At 36.2% G+C, this 12800-nt stretch overlaps 1 protein-coding gene across 23 annotated transcripts in view; it reads left to right on the top strand.

Moving 5' to 3' along the window:
* Positions 1-12800, top strand: part of PLEKHA5 (pleckstrin homology domain containing A5) — a 159674-nt gene that overhangs the window by 105987 nt on the left and 40887 nt on the right. For all 23 annotated transcript variants that reach the window (XR_009741759.1, XM_061444631.1, XM_061444638.1 and 20 more), the window contains exons 8-10: positions 3121-3221; positions 4176-4291; positions 10945-11412. Coding sequence is in view for 22 of the 23 variants with exons in the window: in XM_061444631.1 (XP_061300615.1) it covers positions 3121-3221; positions 4176-4291; positions 10945-11412 (685 nt within the window). In the remaining variant the exon portion in view is untranslated. The remainder of the gene's footprint in view (positions 1-3120; positions 3222-4175; positions 4292-10944; positions 11413-12800) is intronic.

Here is a 12800-nt window from a genome sequence, read left to right as displayed (position 1 = left end):
GGAATCCATTAGTACCCTCATGTAGCTACATCAGACTGATTTTACAAGGGAAAAATTACCTGCTTATAATTCTAGTCTGGAGATTTGTATGTTAGAAAACCACAGTGCTTCTGAGGGGATAAACAAATGGGATTTGTGCATCTGGAAACATACCCAATCCTGAAATAAGGTGTACAACTATAACAGTTTAAAGGAGACTAAGAGTGAAGAGGATGGTAGCGCATGGCAAAATAGAGGAAAATAAACAGTTCAGGCCATCTGCAGCTGTAGCTGCAGGTTTAGAGAGTAAGGGGTAAGAAAGGGTTTAAGATGAGACTTTAGAATTTGTAGAAATGGTGTTGATGCTGGTGATGCTGAAAGCAGTGACTGATGAATTTAAAATGCTATTCCATCGAAGTTCAGTGTGATTCAAATCTAATCAAGACAAATCAGGTCACAAAACATGTTTCAGTTAACAAATTCTGAATTATTGAAATGTAATGATTAGGCTTTATTTCTTTACCCCAAGAAGTATATGTAGTTGGATAAACCACTGCTGAGTCAAAATTAGGCCATAATTTCAGTCATGGAGGCATTGACTGTGATAGTTACACTGTGTTTGGCTAGGTGGTCATTATATACTTTGTCCTTTCTTATAGGGCTTTCTTAAATGAAACGAGTCTTCAGGCTCTTTTTCCCAAAGGTTCTAAAGAAAGTGCTGCTTTGTAGCTGCCTTAAGAACACATTAAATTTACCAACTCCAAACAGCTCATAAGCTGAAATACAAGCAGAATAGTCTAAATTGTTTACATGATAAACTTAGCTTTGAGCTATCACTCGGAACCAGTTAAAGCTGATAAAGTATAATTAAACGTGATAGTGATAGTCTTGAAAGTATTAGAAATGGCTAGTAAAATATAAAAAAAACACCCTTGCACTCTAGAGCCTGTGGTTTATATTTTTGTTGATTCTGTCCCAGATACTGAAAAACTGGGAAGTGGGGAGCCATGCACTTATTCCCAAGTCACAAATAGTGTTTCTGGTTGAATGAATGTTGTTGTTGGGGGATTTGGGGTTTGTTTATATTGGTGTGTATTTGGTTTTGTTTTGTTAGTAAATCTTAATGAGCATTTACAGTTGTGTTACAATGTTAGCAGCTTCAATCTAATTTATGGATGAAATTAAAATTGGTTCATTATATTTTTTCAGAGGTTAGAGAATACTCTTTTTCTGTTTTATGGAAGGATAAAAGACTGCCCACTTTCATATTGGAAGGTTATTGTTGCAATAGATAGAAGATCTTAGAGCTGGACAGAAGATCTGCTATTTCCCCCTTATTCATATTGTATTATTCATACACAGCATACAAGTAAAGATGGGTATGGGGCAGTGTAATGTGTAGATAAAAGCTAGTCTGATTGGGAGCAGATTTTTAAAATCTGGAAATGGAATGTAGCAGTATGTCTCTAACAAAGACCAAAGTCCTCCAGACACGCAGCTGTTCAGTGGAACAAAAATGCTTAATGCTTTTATATAGCACTGGTGGGTGTGACTTACTCAGTAATAAGTCAAAGTGTAATCTAGAAGAAGGGAGATTTTCCCCAAACCAGCAATACAAGTAAAGTAAACCCCAACATTTGCCATGCGTTCTCGGCCAAGGGAAGAGGGGCAGATATTTTTTGTGTGTGGCTAGTAAGGAGTAAATATTTGAGAGGGGAGGTGGGATGGCTTCAGGCAAAAGTGAGTACAGTTGAGTACCTGAAAGTAAATCTGCTTCTTTTTCTACCTTGTAATCGGGATAATTCTGTGCTCAGTTCTCCACATAAATAGCTATTCCAGAAAGCAGAATTTTTACATCTACCATGTCATGTAATGCTAAAATGGCTGGGCAGAGCTTTCGCCATGTGAATAACTTAAAGTTGTGTCTTTTCAGAATTTAGTGAGTAAATGAGAACAGGGAAAAGATTTTTAAATCTGTGTATATAAGAGGTAGACCTTTTATACTCTTGTATGTATTTTAGTTGTGACATATTAATTTTCCATGCCTCAAACTTTGGAATATCTATGTTTTCATCTTAATTTCATAGATATATAGTTTGTTGTGGGCAATGTCTTCAAATAAGAGAAGCGTTAAAGGGGACAGTCTCCTAAGGTACTGGTTGTAATAGAAGTTCTGTATCTGAAATACAGTTTAGATTGACTTGGTGAATTGCATCAAATTATTCCTTTATTAAAGTATGATTGGATTTCAGGGGTGGTTGTGGCTTCCACTTAAAATGTCAATTTATTATTATAATGTACTAATGTAATAGCATTTAAAAGTTACGTAGAACAAGGTTCTGGAAAAGGGTGTTTATTTTGTGGGAGAGTTTGTTTTTTAGAAATTATCTGAAACATAAGCATTCGTACAAACAGAATGTAATCGAGTATGAAATCTTCATGGGAATTACAAAAACTTGTAGCTTAATATTCCCCATATCAGAAGAAGAATGTGCAAATTTTCTCAAAGGCCAAAAATCATAAGCAGTATTTTAAAGTACTTCTGCTGTCATAGGTATCTGCAGTTTTTACTGAGCAGGCAGTGGATAGCGGGTATTGTTCTTGTCACTGAATTAGAGACTTACTTCCATCTGCTTTTCAGGTTTGAAGTCATATGCAGGTAAGAGCACTGATCCCCAGAAATACCTTAGGCATAATGTTTTCATAGTGGTTTCCATAAGGCAAATTCCAGAAGGTAGCTCACATGTTTAAACTTCTACAGAACTACCACACTAAGGAGGGTTTTTTATATATGTCCATCTTGGGGAAGAGTTGAAGGTGGCCGTATTCTGGTGGCCCAGATTTCACAGAGCTTAGCAGGGTTTTGGGGTGCACACTTTGTGTCATACACGTTCTGCGGCATGTGTTGGCAAAGAGGGGCTGCACAATTTATTGCTCTTGTGGTCTGCAGACTTCTGAGGCTGCATACAGACACCTATGAAACAAAACAGTCTGGCTTTCTGATTCTCATGAATTTTTTACTGAGGTCATCTTATTAGTGTTCTTGTGGTGTTAAAATACAGAATTTCACTGAAGTGTCTGTGTACAGGTGTTACATGTCAAAACACATTGTTTCTCTAATCAAGGACTATACATTCACAGATGAGAAAGAAGAAGGAATACTAGGTAGCATACTTCTACCTAGTTTTCAGATATCTGTGCTTTCTGCTGAGGACCATATTAACCGTAAATATGCCTTTAAGGTAAGCGAATCAATTTTTCAGTTTAATTTTATGTCAGAACTCATTTTACTGAGTTATTATGCAAAATAATATTATTATTTTACATAATATTTAAAATTAAATAATAATAGATTGACAACCAGCTTCTGAAAATTATTTTTGCGTAATATGCTAGCAGAGGATTCAAGTATTTAGCCTGATGCAAATATAGATATAATTACTAGTATAAGAAAATGAGTGAATGTCACTTAGTAGTCTTTTATTTTTAGTTCATGGGTCTTAAATACTGTGTGGTGCTTTAGAATAGTAGACTGCCTCTGCAGCTGGACTTATTCCGCTAATGAAAGTTCTTTAATTATTTAGATACAAAGTATCTTTACATATAAGTAAAAGGAAGGTTTTATTATCTCTTAAATCATAACATTTCATGAATCATTTGGGGTGTTTCACAGGTAATCTTTTTAATCATTATATAAATCACTCTACTAAATATTTTCTCCTTACTTCTTTTTTCCTGTTTTTGTTGTTTTATGAGCTCCTTTTGGCTCTTCTTTTAGCCTCCTAAGCGATGCATCATTTATTTATTATGGTAAGTACAAATTAAAAGTTACTGTATCATTCAAATGATAAAAATCAAAAAAGCTATGTCAAAATCTTACTTATAATAATCATATTAATTTGCATCAATGGATAGTCAAGGTAGTTTTTAATAGATTGAAGAAATTTAAGGGCTTTTTATTCAGTGTATTAATGAAGAAGAAGCTATGATTAAAAATTATAGGCAATTATTTTAAAAATATGAATGCAGTGACATAGAAACACCGAAGTATTCCTTCCAGTATTTCTTCTGGTAATATGATTGGCAGAATTTTTACTATAGAAAATATTAGAGTGATTATACTGTAACATTATTTGCTTCTTTTCTTTTACAGAATCTTAAATTTTTATTGCAATGACCATGTCATTTCCAATCAGGCAGCTCATCCAAACATGAGGACCTATTATTTCTGCACAGATACAGGGAAGGAAATGGAGTTGTGGATGAAAGCCATGACAGATGCTGCACTTGTGCAGACAGAGCCTGTGAAAAGGTAGTGTGGATTGACAAAACAGTGGCACAATGAATTTCTTTCTCATATTTAGTTTGTTTTATTTAAATGAAAAGGTATACCTTTAAAAATTGGCTGAAGTAATTTCTCCTTACATTGAAGACACCTTACTAACATAACAATGTTGGATAAAATTTTGAAGTAGCAAAAGTAATCTAAGTTCTGTTCTGAGTAGGGATGCCTTGAGTGTAAGGGGCTGGAAGCAGAGAAAAGACTGCTTCCTTTAGCCAGTGGCATCAAAAGAAATGCAATGACAAATACTATGTGCAGGCATGTTTGACTTCCTCTGCACTCCTGACTGAATAGAAATAGCAGCTCAGCTGGTGGTGGCCTTGGGCCTAAACCTGTCATTAAGTCTCAACAACTGTAGTTTCCAGCTAAATTAAACAATAGTACCTATGGGCAACCTGTGAGGAGTCATTCTTCATCAGCATTAAGCTGTTGTCAAATTTATATCTACCTGATCTGGAGCCTTATCCTTTATGTATTCATGTATTGTCAGTGAAAAGTAAGTTATTGCTGGAAGTCTTGTGTTCTGAGAAACTGAGTATTGTCTGCTGCTGTCTATCCAGTAAGAATTGCTCTCTCTGAATGTGGTCCCTTGTGTCAGCTCCATGGCATGTATAATGGAAAACTCATCAATCGATAATTTAAAAGCTTGCTATTGACAGCACAGAAGTTATTGCTGAGGGCTGCAGTCACTTACCTGTTCACTCCTGCTATAATGGAGCTAAATGAATGACAGCAATGCTGAGAAACTTTGATGAGAGGACGTCTTCGTAGTAGAAAACAATGTGGGGAAAAAAAGTGTATCTCAGTCTGACAGTGTATCCTTAAGTGTTATCTTCATAGAATCAGCTAGGTTGGAAAAGGCCTTTAAGATCATCAACCATTACCCCAGGACTGCCAAGGCCACTACAAAACCATGTCACAAAAGGCCTCATCTACACAGTTTTTCGAACACCTCCAGGGACAGTGACCACCACTTCCATGGGCAGCCTGTGCCAATGCCTGATCACCCTCTCTGTGAAGAAATTTTTCCCAATATCCAGTCTAAACCTTCCTTGGCTCAGCTTGAGGCCATTAGATCTCTTGACCTATTGCTTGTTACCTGGGAGAACAGACCAGCATCTCCTTTCTTTCCATCCTTTTTTCAGGTAGCTCTAGAGAGTGATAAGGTCTCCCCTGAGCTTTCTCTTCTCCAGGCTAAACAACCCTGGCTCCCTCAGCTGTTCTTCCTAAGACTTGTGCTCTAGGCCCTATCTTCATAGCGTCTCCCCTAAGAGTCAGTGCCCTATGGAAGATACTTAGTAAATTATGTAGACAGACATTACATTATTGTGATGTTTCTTTTAACATAAGAAGCAATTTAAAATGTTAATGTAAATAACCACTGTTTTGTGCAGTTCATGAATACAACTGTACAGTCATGCTTACTGCCTCAGAGCCTGTGGACACATAGTGAGCTCACACTGGTACCCAGTGCAGCTTTGCAGGCTAGTCATCCTTCTAGGTTGCAGTGCCATGGCTCTTCTAACAAGACGGTCAGTATAGGCCACTGCTGTGAAAGGTGTTCCAGCCTCCCAAAATGCTCGGTCGTGCATTCATAGCCCACTCTTTGAGCTGTAGTGCCTGTTCCAGCACTGATGTCTGCCTTTTGGGTGTTCAGCAGTGTATAGACAAATGGTGGGGATTCCTAATGCAGCTCAGCTTACCTAACATGTTTCATCCAACTATACACGCACCTGCAGTCTGCCTTCTCATTGCTTCAGGTGCCAGTCTTACTCCTTGGTGAATGGGTGTAGCACATTAAAGAAGTGGGAAAGCCCTCAGCAGCAAAATCAGTAGTTCTCTGCTTGGATATCACAGGCAGAACAGGCTTGCCAACAGCCAAAGCAGTGTCAGAAAAGCAACAAAAAGTGACTTAAGTAACACCATCTTGTTGGTTTAATTCAGGCAAGGAACCTTAGAACAAACCAGAAGTAAATGTGACCTCTTTGAAAAGTTTGTCAGTAGTCTTGAAATAATTACTTGAGAGAAAATACATTTCAGGACCAGTGTAGTCTCAAAGCTTTCATGTCTGTTAGCAATAATAAGGTAGAAAATCCTTTAGACATCTGTTTTCTAAAGAATCCATCTTTTGGCTGTTAAACCAGTTCTTAACAATGTAGCAGGATGTGATCTTATCCAGAAGAAATACTAGTTCTTCTCTGTAAAAAATAAAAATAAAAAATCTGTTAAGTATTAAGTATTTTATTACCTCATCTCTAAGTAACCTAAACTTTGGCATGCATATAGCTCTAAGCATAAATGATTTTGCTTCAGTCAAATTCAGCCAATGCCTTTGTTTTTTCAGGTTTTTTTCTGGAGGTTCTAACATGATACCGAATACAGCTTTCTAACAGACTAGAAACTTACAATACAATAGCTAGAGTTATTAAGAAATTACTCCCTTAAATATTTATGCAAGCTGATGTTGAGCCACTCTTTAGTGCTTGTTAATATAAATAGCCTGATGATAAGTTATAGTATAGTATGGTTTTACAGTATAGTTCTTTAAACCTGGTAGTCAAGGTACTTCATTGCTTATGATACTCTGGAAATCCAAACCCAGCAGTCTGTTAAATTGAATGTTTCAGCATTAAATAATTTCAGAGCTACAGTCTGTTTTTCTGAGGATACTAGTTCCTTGGAGGAAAAAAAAAAAAGGAATATTTAAAATGTGAAGTTGTGGCTTCTTTTCCTGGTTTTCCATAAACTATTCTTGCTTTCCACATACAGTAAGCCACATAACACAGAAATGAGACATTGAGGTGAGAAAATAAAAATGTAGCCATTTCTTTTTGAAGTGATCTGCAGTAAAAGCAGAAAAACATCTTACATATAACTGCAGGGAAGGGCAGATAATACTTGGTCCTGTTGACTTAACTGTAATTACACCTTTCTGAACATTTTTGTTTTACCTAGATAGTGAATTCAAGTTTAATAATATACTGAGAGACCTATCATAATAATTGAACACAAACACTTTAGTTAGTAAGGAACTATTTAAGCTTATGACTCAAAATATGAGCTGAAACAGCCTCTCTGGATTAGCAAAACATCTTGCTCATTCCATGCTGTATCACTGCAGACCACAGTTAAGTTATATCTGATTATTGATTGCTCGCTAATACCGCCAACATACTGATTTATTATTTTTACTCTAAATGATGATTACTCTTCCATGTTTGAGCATCATTTTTCTATCCTTTCACTGTCAGCCGTGTCTGCTAGGGCCTTTGTTTCTTCCGAGTGATGCAGCATGTACTAAGAAAAGACTATTTTTTTTTTTCCCCTCCTTCTAATGTAGTTACTTTCCCTAAACAGCATAAGCTAGGCTGCCAAAAAAGCACTTGTTAGCATAGCGACATCCACAGCGGGGGTTTATTGATGTCATGGTGCTTGGAAAAGATGGCTTTTTCAAGTGCCTCTGCCAAGCTTTGTTAAATCACAGTCCTCATACCCTTAAATCATGATATTTAATTACATGCCCCCACCTGACCCTTTTAAAATTATTTATTTATGTATTTTTATATATGTTATTTATTTATTTATTTATATAAAGCAGCAGAAAACAGTACTTTTCCTGTAGTATTTTTCCATACGTATTAAGCTTGATTGGTTGTGGAAATATATAAATTGTATTCGGTATATGCTAAATGAGTGTATCAGTATCATTCCTCATTCTCTTCATCTTCTCCCTCACATGGCAACAAAATACCCTTCAAGTCTTGTTGAATATGTCTTTGAGGGTTAGATACAAATATGGAGCTAAATACAGAGCTGGATTTATGTTTTTTCACATTTATCTGTTAGTTTCTGGTTATTCTTTCCCATTTGGATCCTTTGCTGTGGAAAGAGATCTTACTCACATGGAGTTGTCTGATTTGGTAAACAAAGTTAAAGGAGAGTCCAGAAGTCTATTTGGATGTCAGTCATTCAGCCTCTACACCATCACAAAGAAGGTCAAATAGACGTGCTTGTCTGTGCTGTGTATAACCATAGTAACAAGTAATACTGCACAGAGATTGCACAAAAAAACAGTATAGTGATTTTGATTTTTAATTAGCACAGACAGTGGAAAGTAATGTAATAGTGTAAATTGAAAACTGTGCCAAGTCTTGACTTTGCTACATATCTGATGACTGTCCTTAGAGATGCCACTCTCTCTCTGCACCAGAGATTTTCCATGTGTAGAATGGCAACTGCTTCTCTGCTGTAAAGCGCCTTGAGAAAAATTGATATAACGAGCTATATAAGGGGTAGGTGGTACTACTAAGGCATGTTGCATACATTAATGCCCAAGTTTAGAATTATTTGTAAGGTAGTCCTTACATTTATTTGTAAATTCTTGAGCACTGGCTGAAAACTGAAATTTTAATACCAACACTCTATGAGTTAATAACTGTGGGGAATGAAGTTTTCCATTCACTTTCTTGTTCAGGGAAATCCTTCAGTTTGTGGTAGAACAGCAGGGAGTACAGTTTCGAGGTGGGAGGGGGGGGTAAGCAGGTCTTTTTTTCATAATCTTGAGAAGGAACATAAGCAGAAATATTTGGTCTTGGGAACAGAGAACACCTCACTCTTGAATAGTGTATTTTATAGATGTAATGTTTTAGTTCGCGATATTTGTGACGTGTACGCTTTCATGTCAGCAGCTAAGGCATAATCACTGAAAGAGGAGGACTATTTTGAGCTACTTATATTAATAGAGTGAAGTTTGGAGGATTTCTGTAGCATTATTAAGTATCGAGCAGAGGATGGGATCATCACAACTATGTCAGGAAGAGGCATGGGGATTAAAAATAACACCCCTTGTTAACATGCAAAGTGCACGAGCCTTTCATTCTAATTGATATATACTATGCAGAGGACTTTGACATCTTACGATTTCTGACTCATAGGTTTAAAATGGTATACTTGTCAAGGCAGGAATCTCTGGATTTTTTTCATACCATGGAGGATTCATAGCAAGCGTAGGGTCTTAATGGGAGGTACATTTAAAATTAAGTGTCCAGTATTACTAGCAGTAGGTAGTATTTTGTAAGGGCCTTACAGTTTTCAGTCCTTTGTATATTTGCTGGGGTTGTGTCCCAGGTAATTGTTGGCCTGCTGGGAATTTATGGCTTAAATAACCTGTTGGGGAAGTGTACGCATGTTGGACATTTAAGCCTCTTGTTCAAGACAGGGTAAGGAAAAATACTTACCACTTTGTATGTAGTTAGTTTGCTTGGAGTTAGAGTCTTTTTCAGAGGAGCAGTTGTACCTGTGCTCTTGGGCAGCTGTATAGGTAACAGCCTTTTTACACACGGATTAGGCACTTGAACTGGACACAGTTATAAAGACGAATAATACATTTGCAAAAACAGATGCAAAACAATGTGAAAGGTTAATTTGAAATAATCTCATATTCTTGGTTTGGTTTTATACAGAGATATAATCTTAAAGAATTATATCTCTTACTTCAATTATGTCCTGTACCAGAAAATGTTGCTTGAAACATTCTAGGGGTTTGGTTTTTGGTGGGTTTTTTTTTTGGTTTTTTTGTTTGTTTGTTTGGGTGTTTCTGTGGTGGTTGTTGTTGTTGGTTGGTTGTTTCTGGTTTTGGTTTTTCCTAGGTAAAAATGAGGGGGAGAAGGGGAAAGTCACTGATCTGTGTGTTCAGTTCATGTCCCAGTATGGAAAAACGATACAGGTTCTTGATACTCTGAAATTTTAAAAAGAGGATAACTGAAAGAACTGCGTACATTGAGTACTTATGTAAGTACTGTAAAGCAGTAACTGTTCTAAAAATACCATTATTTTTGTGGTATGGTTCGCTAAGTCAGCAGCTATTTTCCCCCCTTAAAATTAAGGAAGCCACAGTTATTTTCCACAAAATGTTTGCCAGCCAAAGTGATAACATACCAGAGAAACCTAATTGATGCCAGTGACCATGGAAAGTTGTTTGCTTTCTTTAAAGGTGCTCATTATATGTTAAATTCAGCAGTAATGTGAATCATAGGCTGGTCAGCAGTGTAATCTGCTACCATTTTTAAAGATGGCTTTAAAAATCATCTGATTTTCATGCTGTTGACATCTGGAAGCTGTAGCTGTTGGAACATCACTGAATATTTTTACTCTTTGAATGTCCAGCCCTCTAGGAACTGAACATCCAGTTTTACAGACTTTGGCTTCATTTCCTCTTGTGCCCATTTTTTCTAGGGGGTTAATTGGAAATTGGCTTTAAAAAGTTCACCCATGTTGTAAATAATTTTAAAATAACAAAGAAATTGAGAAGCCTGGAAGAAAAAATACTCACACTCTCCAATTAAAAAAAACCCAAACAAACAAAAAGCCAAACCAGCCAAAACTCCACCACCCCAAACCAAAACCAAAACCACCACCACCAAAAAAAAAACCCAACCTGTCTTGGTTATTGTGAAAATACAACCTGCGTTTTTCCCTTGAAGAGAAAATTTGGTGTAAAATATCTGTACCAGGGATTCACTGAAATAATCCTGATAAACATCAATATATTCATTTTCAATTTTTATCCCTATTTTTAATGAATGTTTTGTTGATATTATAGCTTGTCCTATATTCCTTTCCAGAATAGAGAAGTTAACCACTGAAAATACATCACCTCGAGAGGCAAATAATATTTCAAACCATCGGGTGCTAATTAAGCCAGAGGCACACAATAACCAGAAAAATAAAGAAGTGAACAAAAATGAAGAGAAGAAAGCTTTGGAAGCTGAAAAATACGGATTCCAGAAAGTTGGGCAAGATAAGCCATTAACAAAAATTAACAGTGTAAAGCTAAATCCTCTGGCATCCGAATACAGGACTTTACCCATAAGCACAATTCAGGCTGGACACTTCAGACCAGTTCATTTGAATGGGTCTGAGAATAAAGCTGTTGGGCTTGTCCTGGCAGATGCTGGAGATGGAGGTCACCACAATGTGGTTCAGTCACATATGGAGTCTGAACGAGTTATGCAGAGAACTAATTCAATGCTGCAGTTGGAACAGTGGATTAAAATACAAAGAGGGAAAGGACAAGAGGAGGAAACAAGAGGGTAAGTACTATGTAATAAATACTTTTGGGTTTTTTTCCTAGGCTTTCTAGCAAGAAAGGACTGAAACTTGTATCCTGGTTAGATTCTTTAGGTTTTTTTCTCTATTACATAAATATATAATTCATTGTTCTCTGTAAGAAGTGCCTGGATGACTGCTTGGAACAGATTTATTACAATTTCTTTTTTTATTAACATTTGATTATTAATAAATTTATCAATATTAATAACTTAATAATGGCCAGGAACCCTTTTTGGGTGTTACAGATTTCTCTTTCCTAGCAGAGAGGAGGTGTCATCAATCATAACAATTCTTTTTCCTCTTAAAATCTGTTCTTGAAATTGCCCTGTGGTCTGCATTTTTGTTCACAAATTCTTGTAATAATATTTTGTTTAAAATTCTTCAAAATTATTGCAGAGAGCTTTTAAACTTTAAACAAGCTTTAATTGAAGAGAGTGAAGCTTTACCTAAGAGTAACTCATAGAGTTCTAACTAACATGGTGATTAGAGCTTCTCACCTCATGAAATCAAACACCTCTCAGTTCTAATACTGAGTTCCAGTGCTTATTCCTGAAGCTTTAAAATCATGTGTGAATGATGGAAAATATTGAAGCTTGTACCAATAGCAGTTTCTTTGTTTGACAAGAGTAGTAGGTGCGTTTCTTCCAGGCTGGCTTAGATACAAGCAATTCTAGGAGTAAAATACAAAAGTTCTTAATATTGCTTTAGATAGGAAGTATGGAGATGATATCACAGGAGATGTTTTGAAGAGCTGAAATGAGGGAGTTTGCATATAGATAGCTAACAGGACAAGGAGCTTAAGACAGACCCACTTTCAGAAAATGTGTTTTCCACAAATTAAAAAATCTGGGGGTTGAGGGCTTTACATTTTTTGCAGAAATTTGAAAATTTTACATCAGTTTGACTTACACTTGCCAAAATTCTTTGAACATTTCCTCCTTGCTTTTAGTCCTTAATGAAATCTAATGAGGAATTGTTAATGTGCTGTTTCATGAAATACTCAACATATGTAGTTTGATCAAGTTTGAGCTTTCAGTACAGGCAGGGTCTTGCAGACTCTGACTTTGATTTTATCATGCGTGCTTGCGTAATGAGAACTGAGAAGGCTGTTTGATGCAATTAGATTTTTTTTAATTTGACTGTAAAGTTTGCAACCAAACAGTAGAAAGTTGAATAGCTGTGCCATTTTTTTTAGTTGGTAACAAGTATAAAGAACCCTAAAATTGATTTCATTGTGGGAATCAAATAAAGGGAAGTACTGTTAACAATATGCTACTAATTAACAATATCTGTTTAATTATTGGCGTATTGATAGTGCAAAGGGTATGCTTCCAAATGCACTTCAGCATAAAGGTTGCAAACTGAAAAA

The sequence above is a fragment of the Pezoporus flaviventris genome, unplaced genomic scaffold, assembly GCF_033815535.1.
Source record: "Pezoporus flaviventris isolate CSIRO_AGI_PZ_B2104156 unplaced genomic scaffold, CSIRO_AGI_Pfla_v1 ptg000002l, whole genome shotgun sequence".
Taxonomy (NCBI): Eukaryota; Metazoa; Chordata; class Aves; order Psittaciformes; family Psittacidae; genus Pezoporus; species Pezoporus flaviventris.
This window is presented reverse-complemented; position numbering and strand designations above follow the sequence as displayed.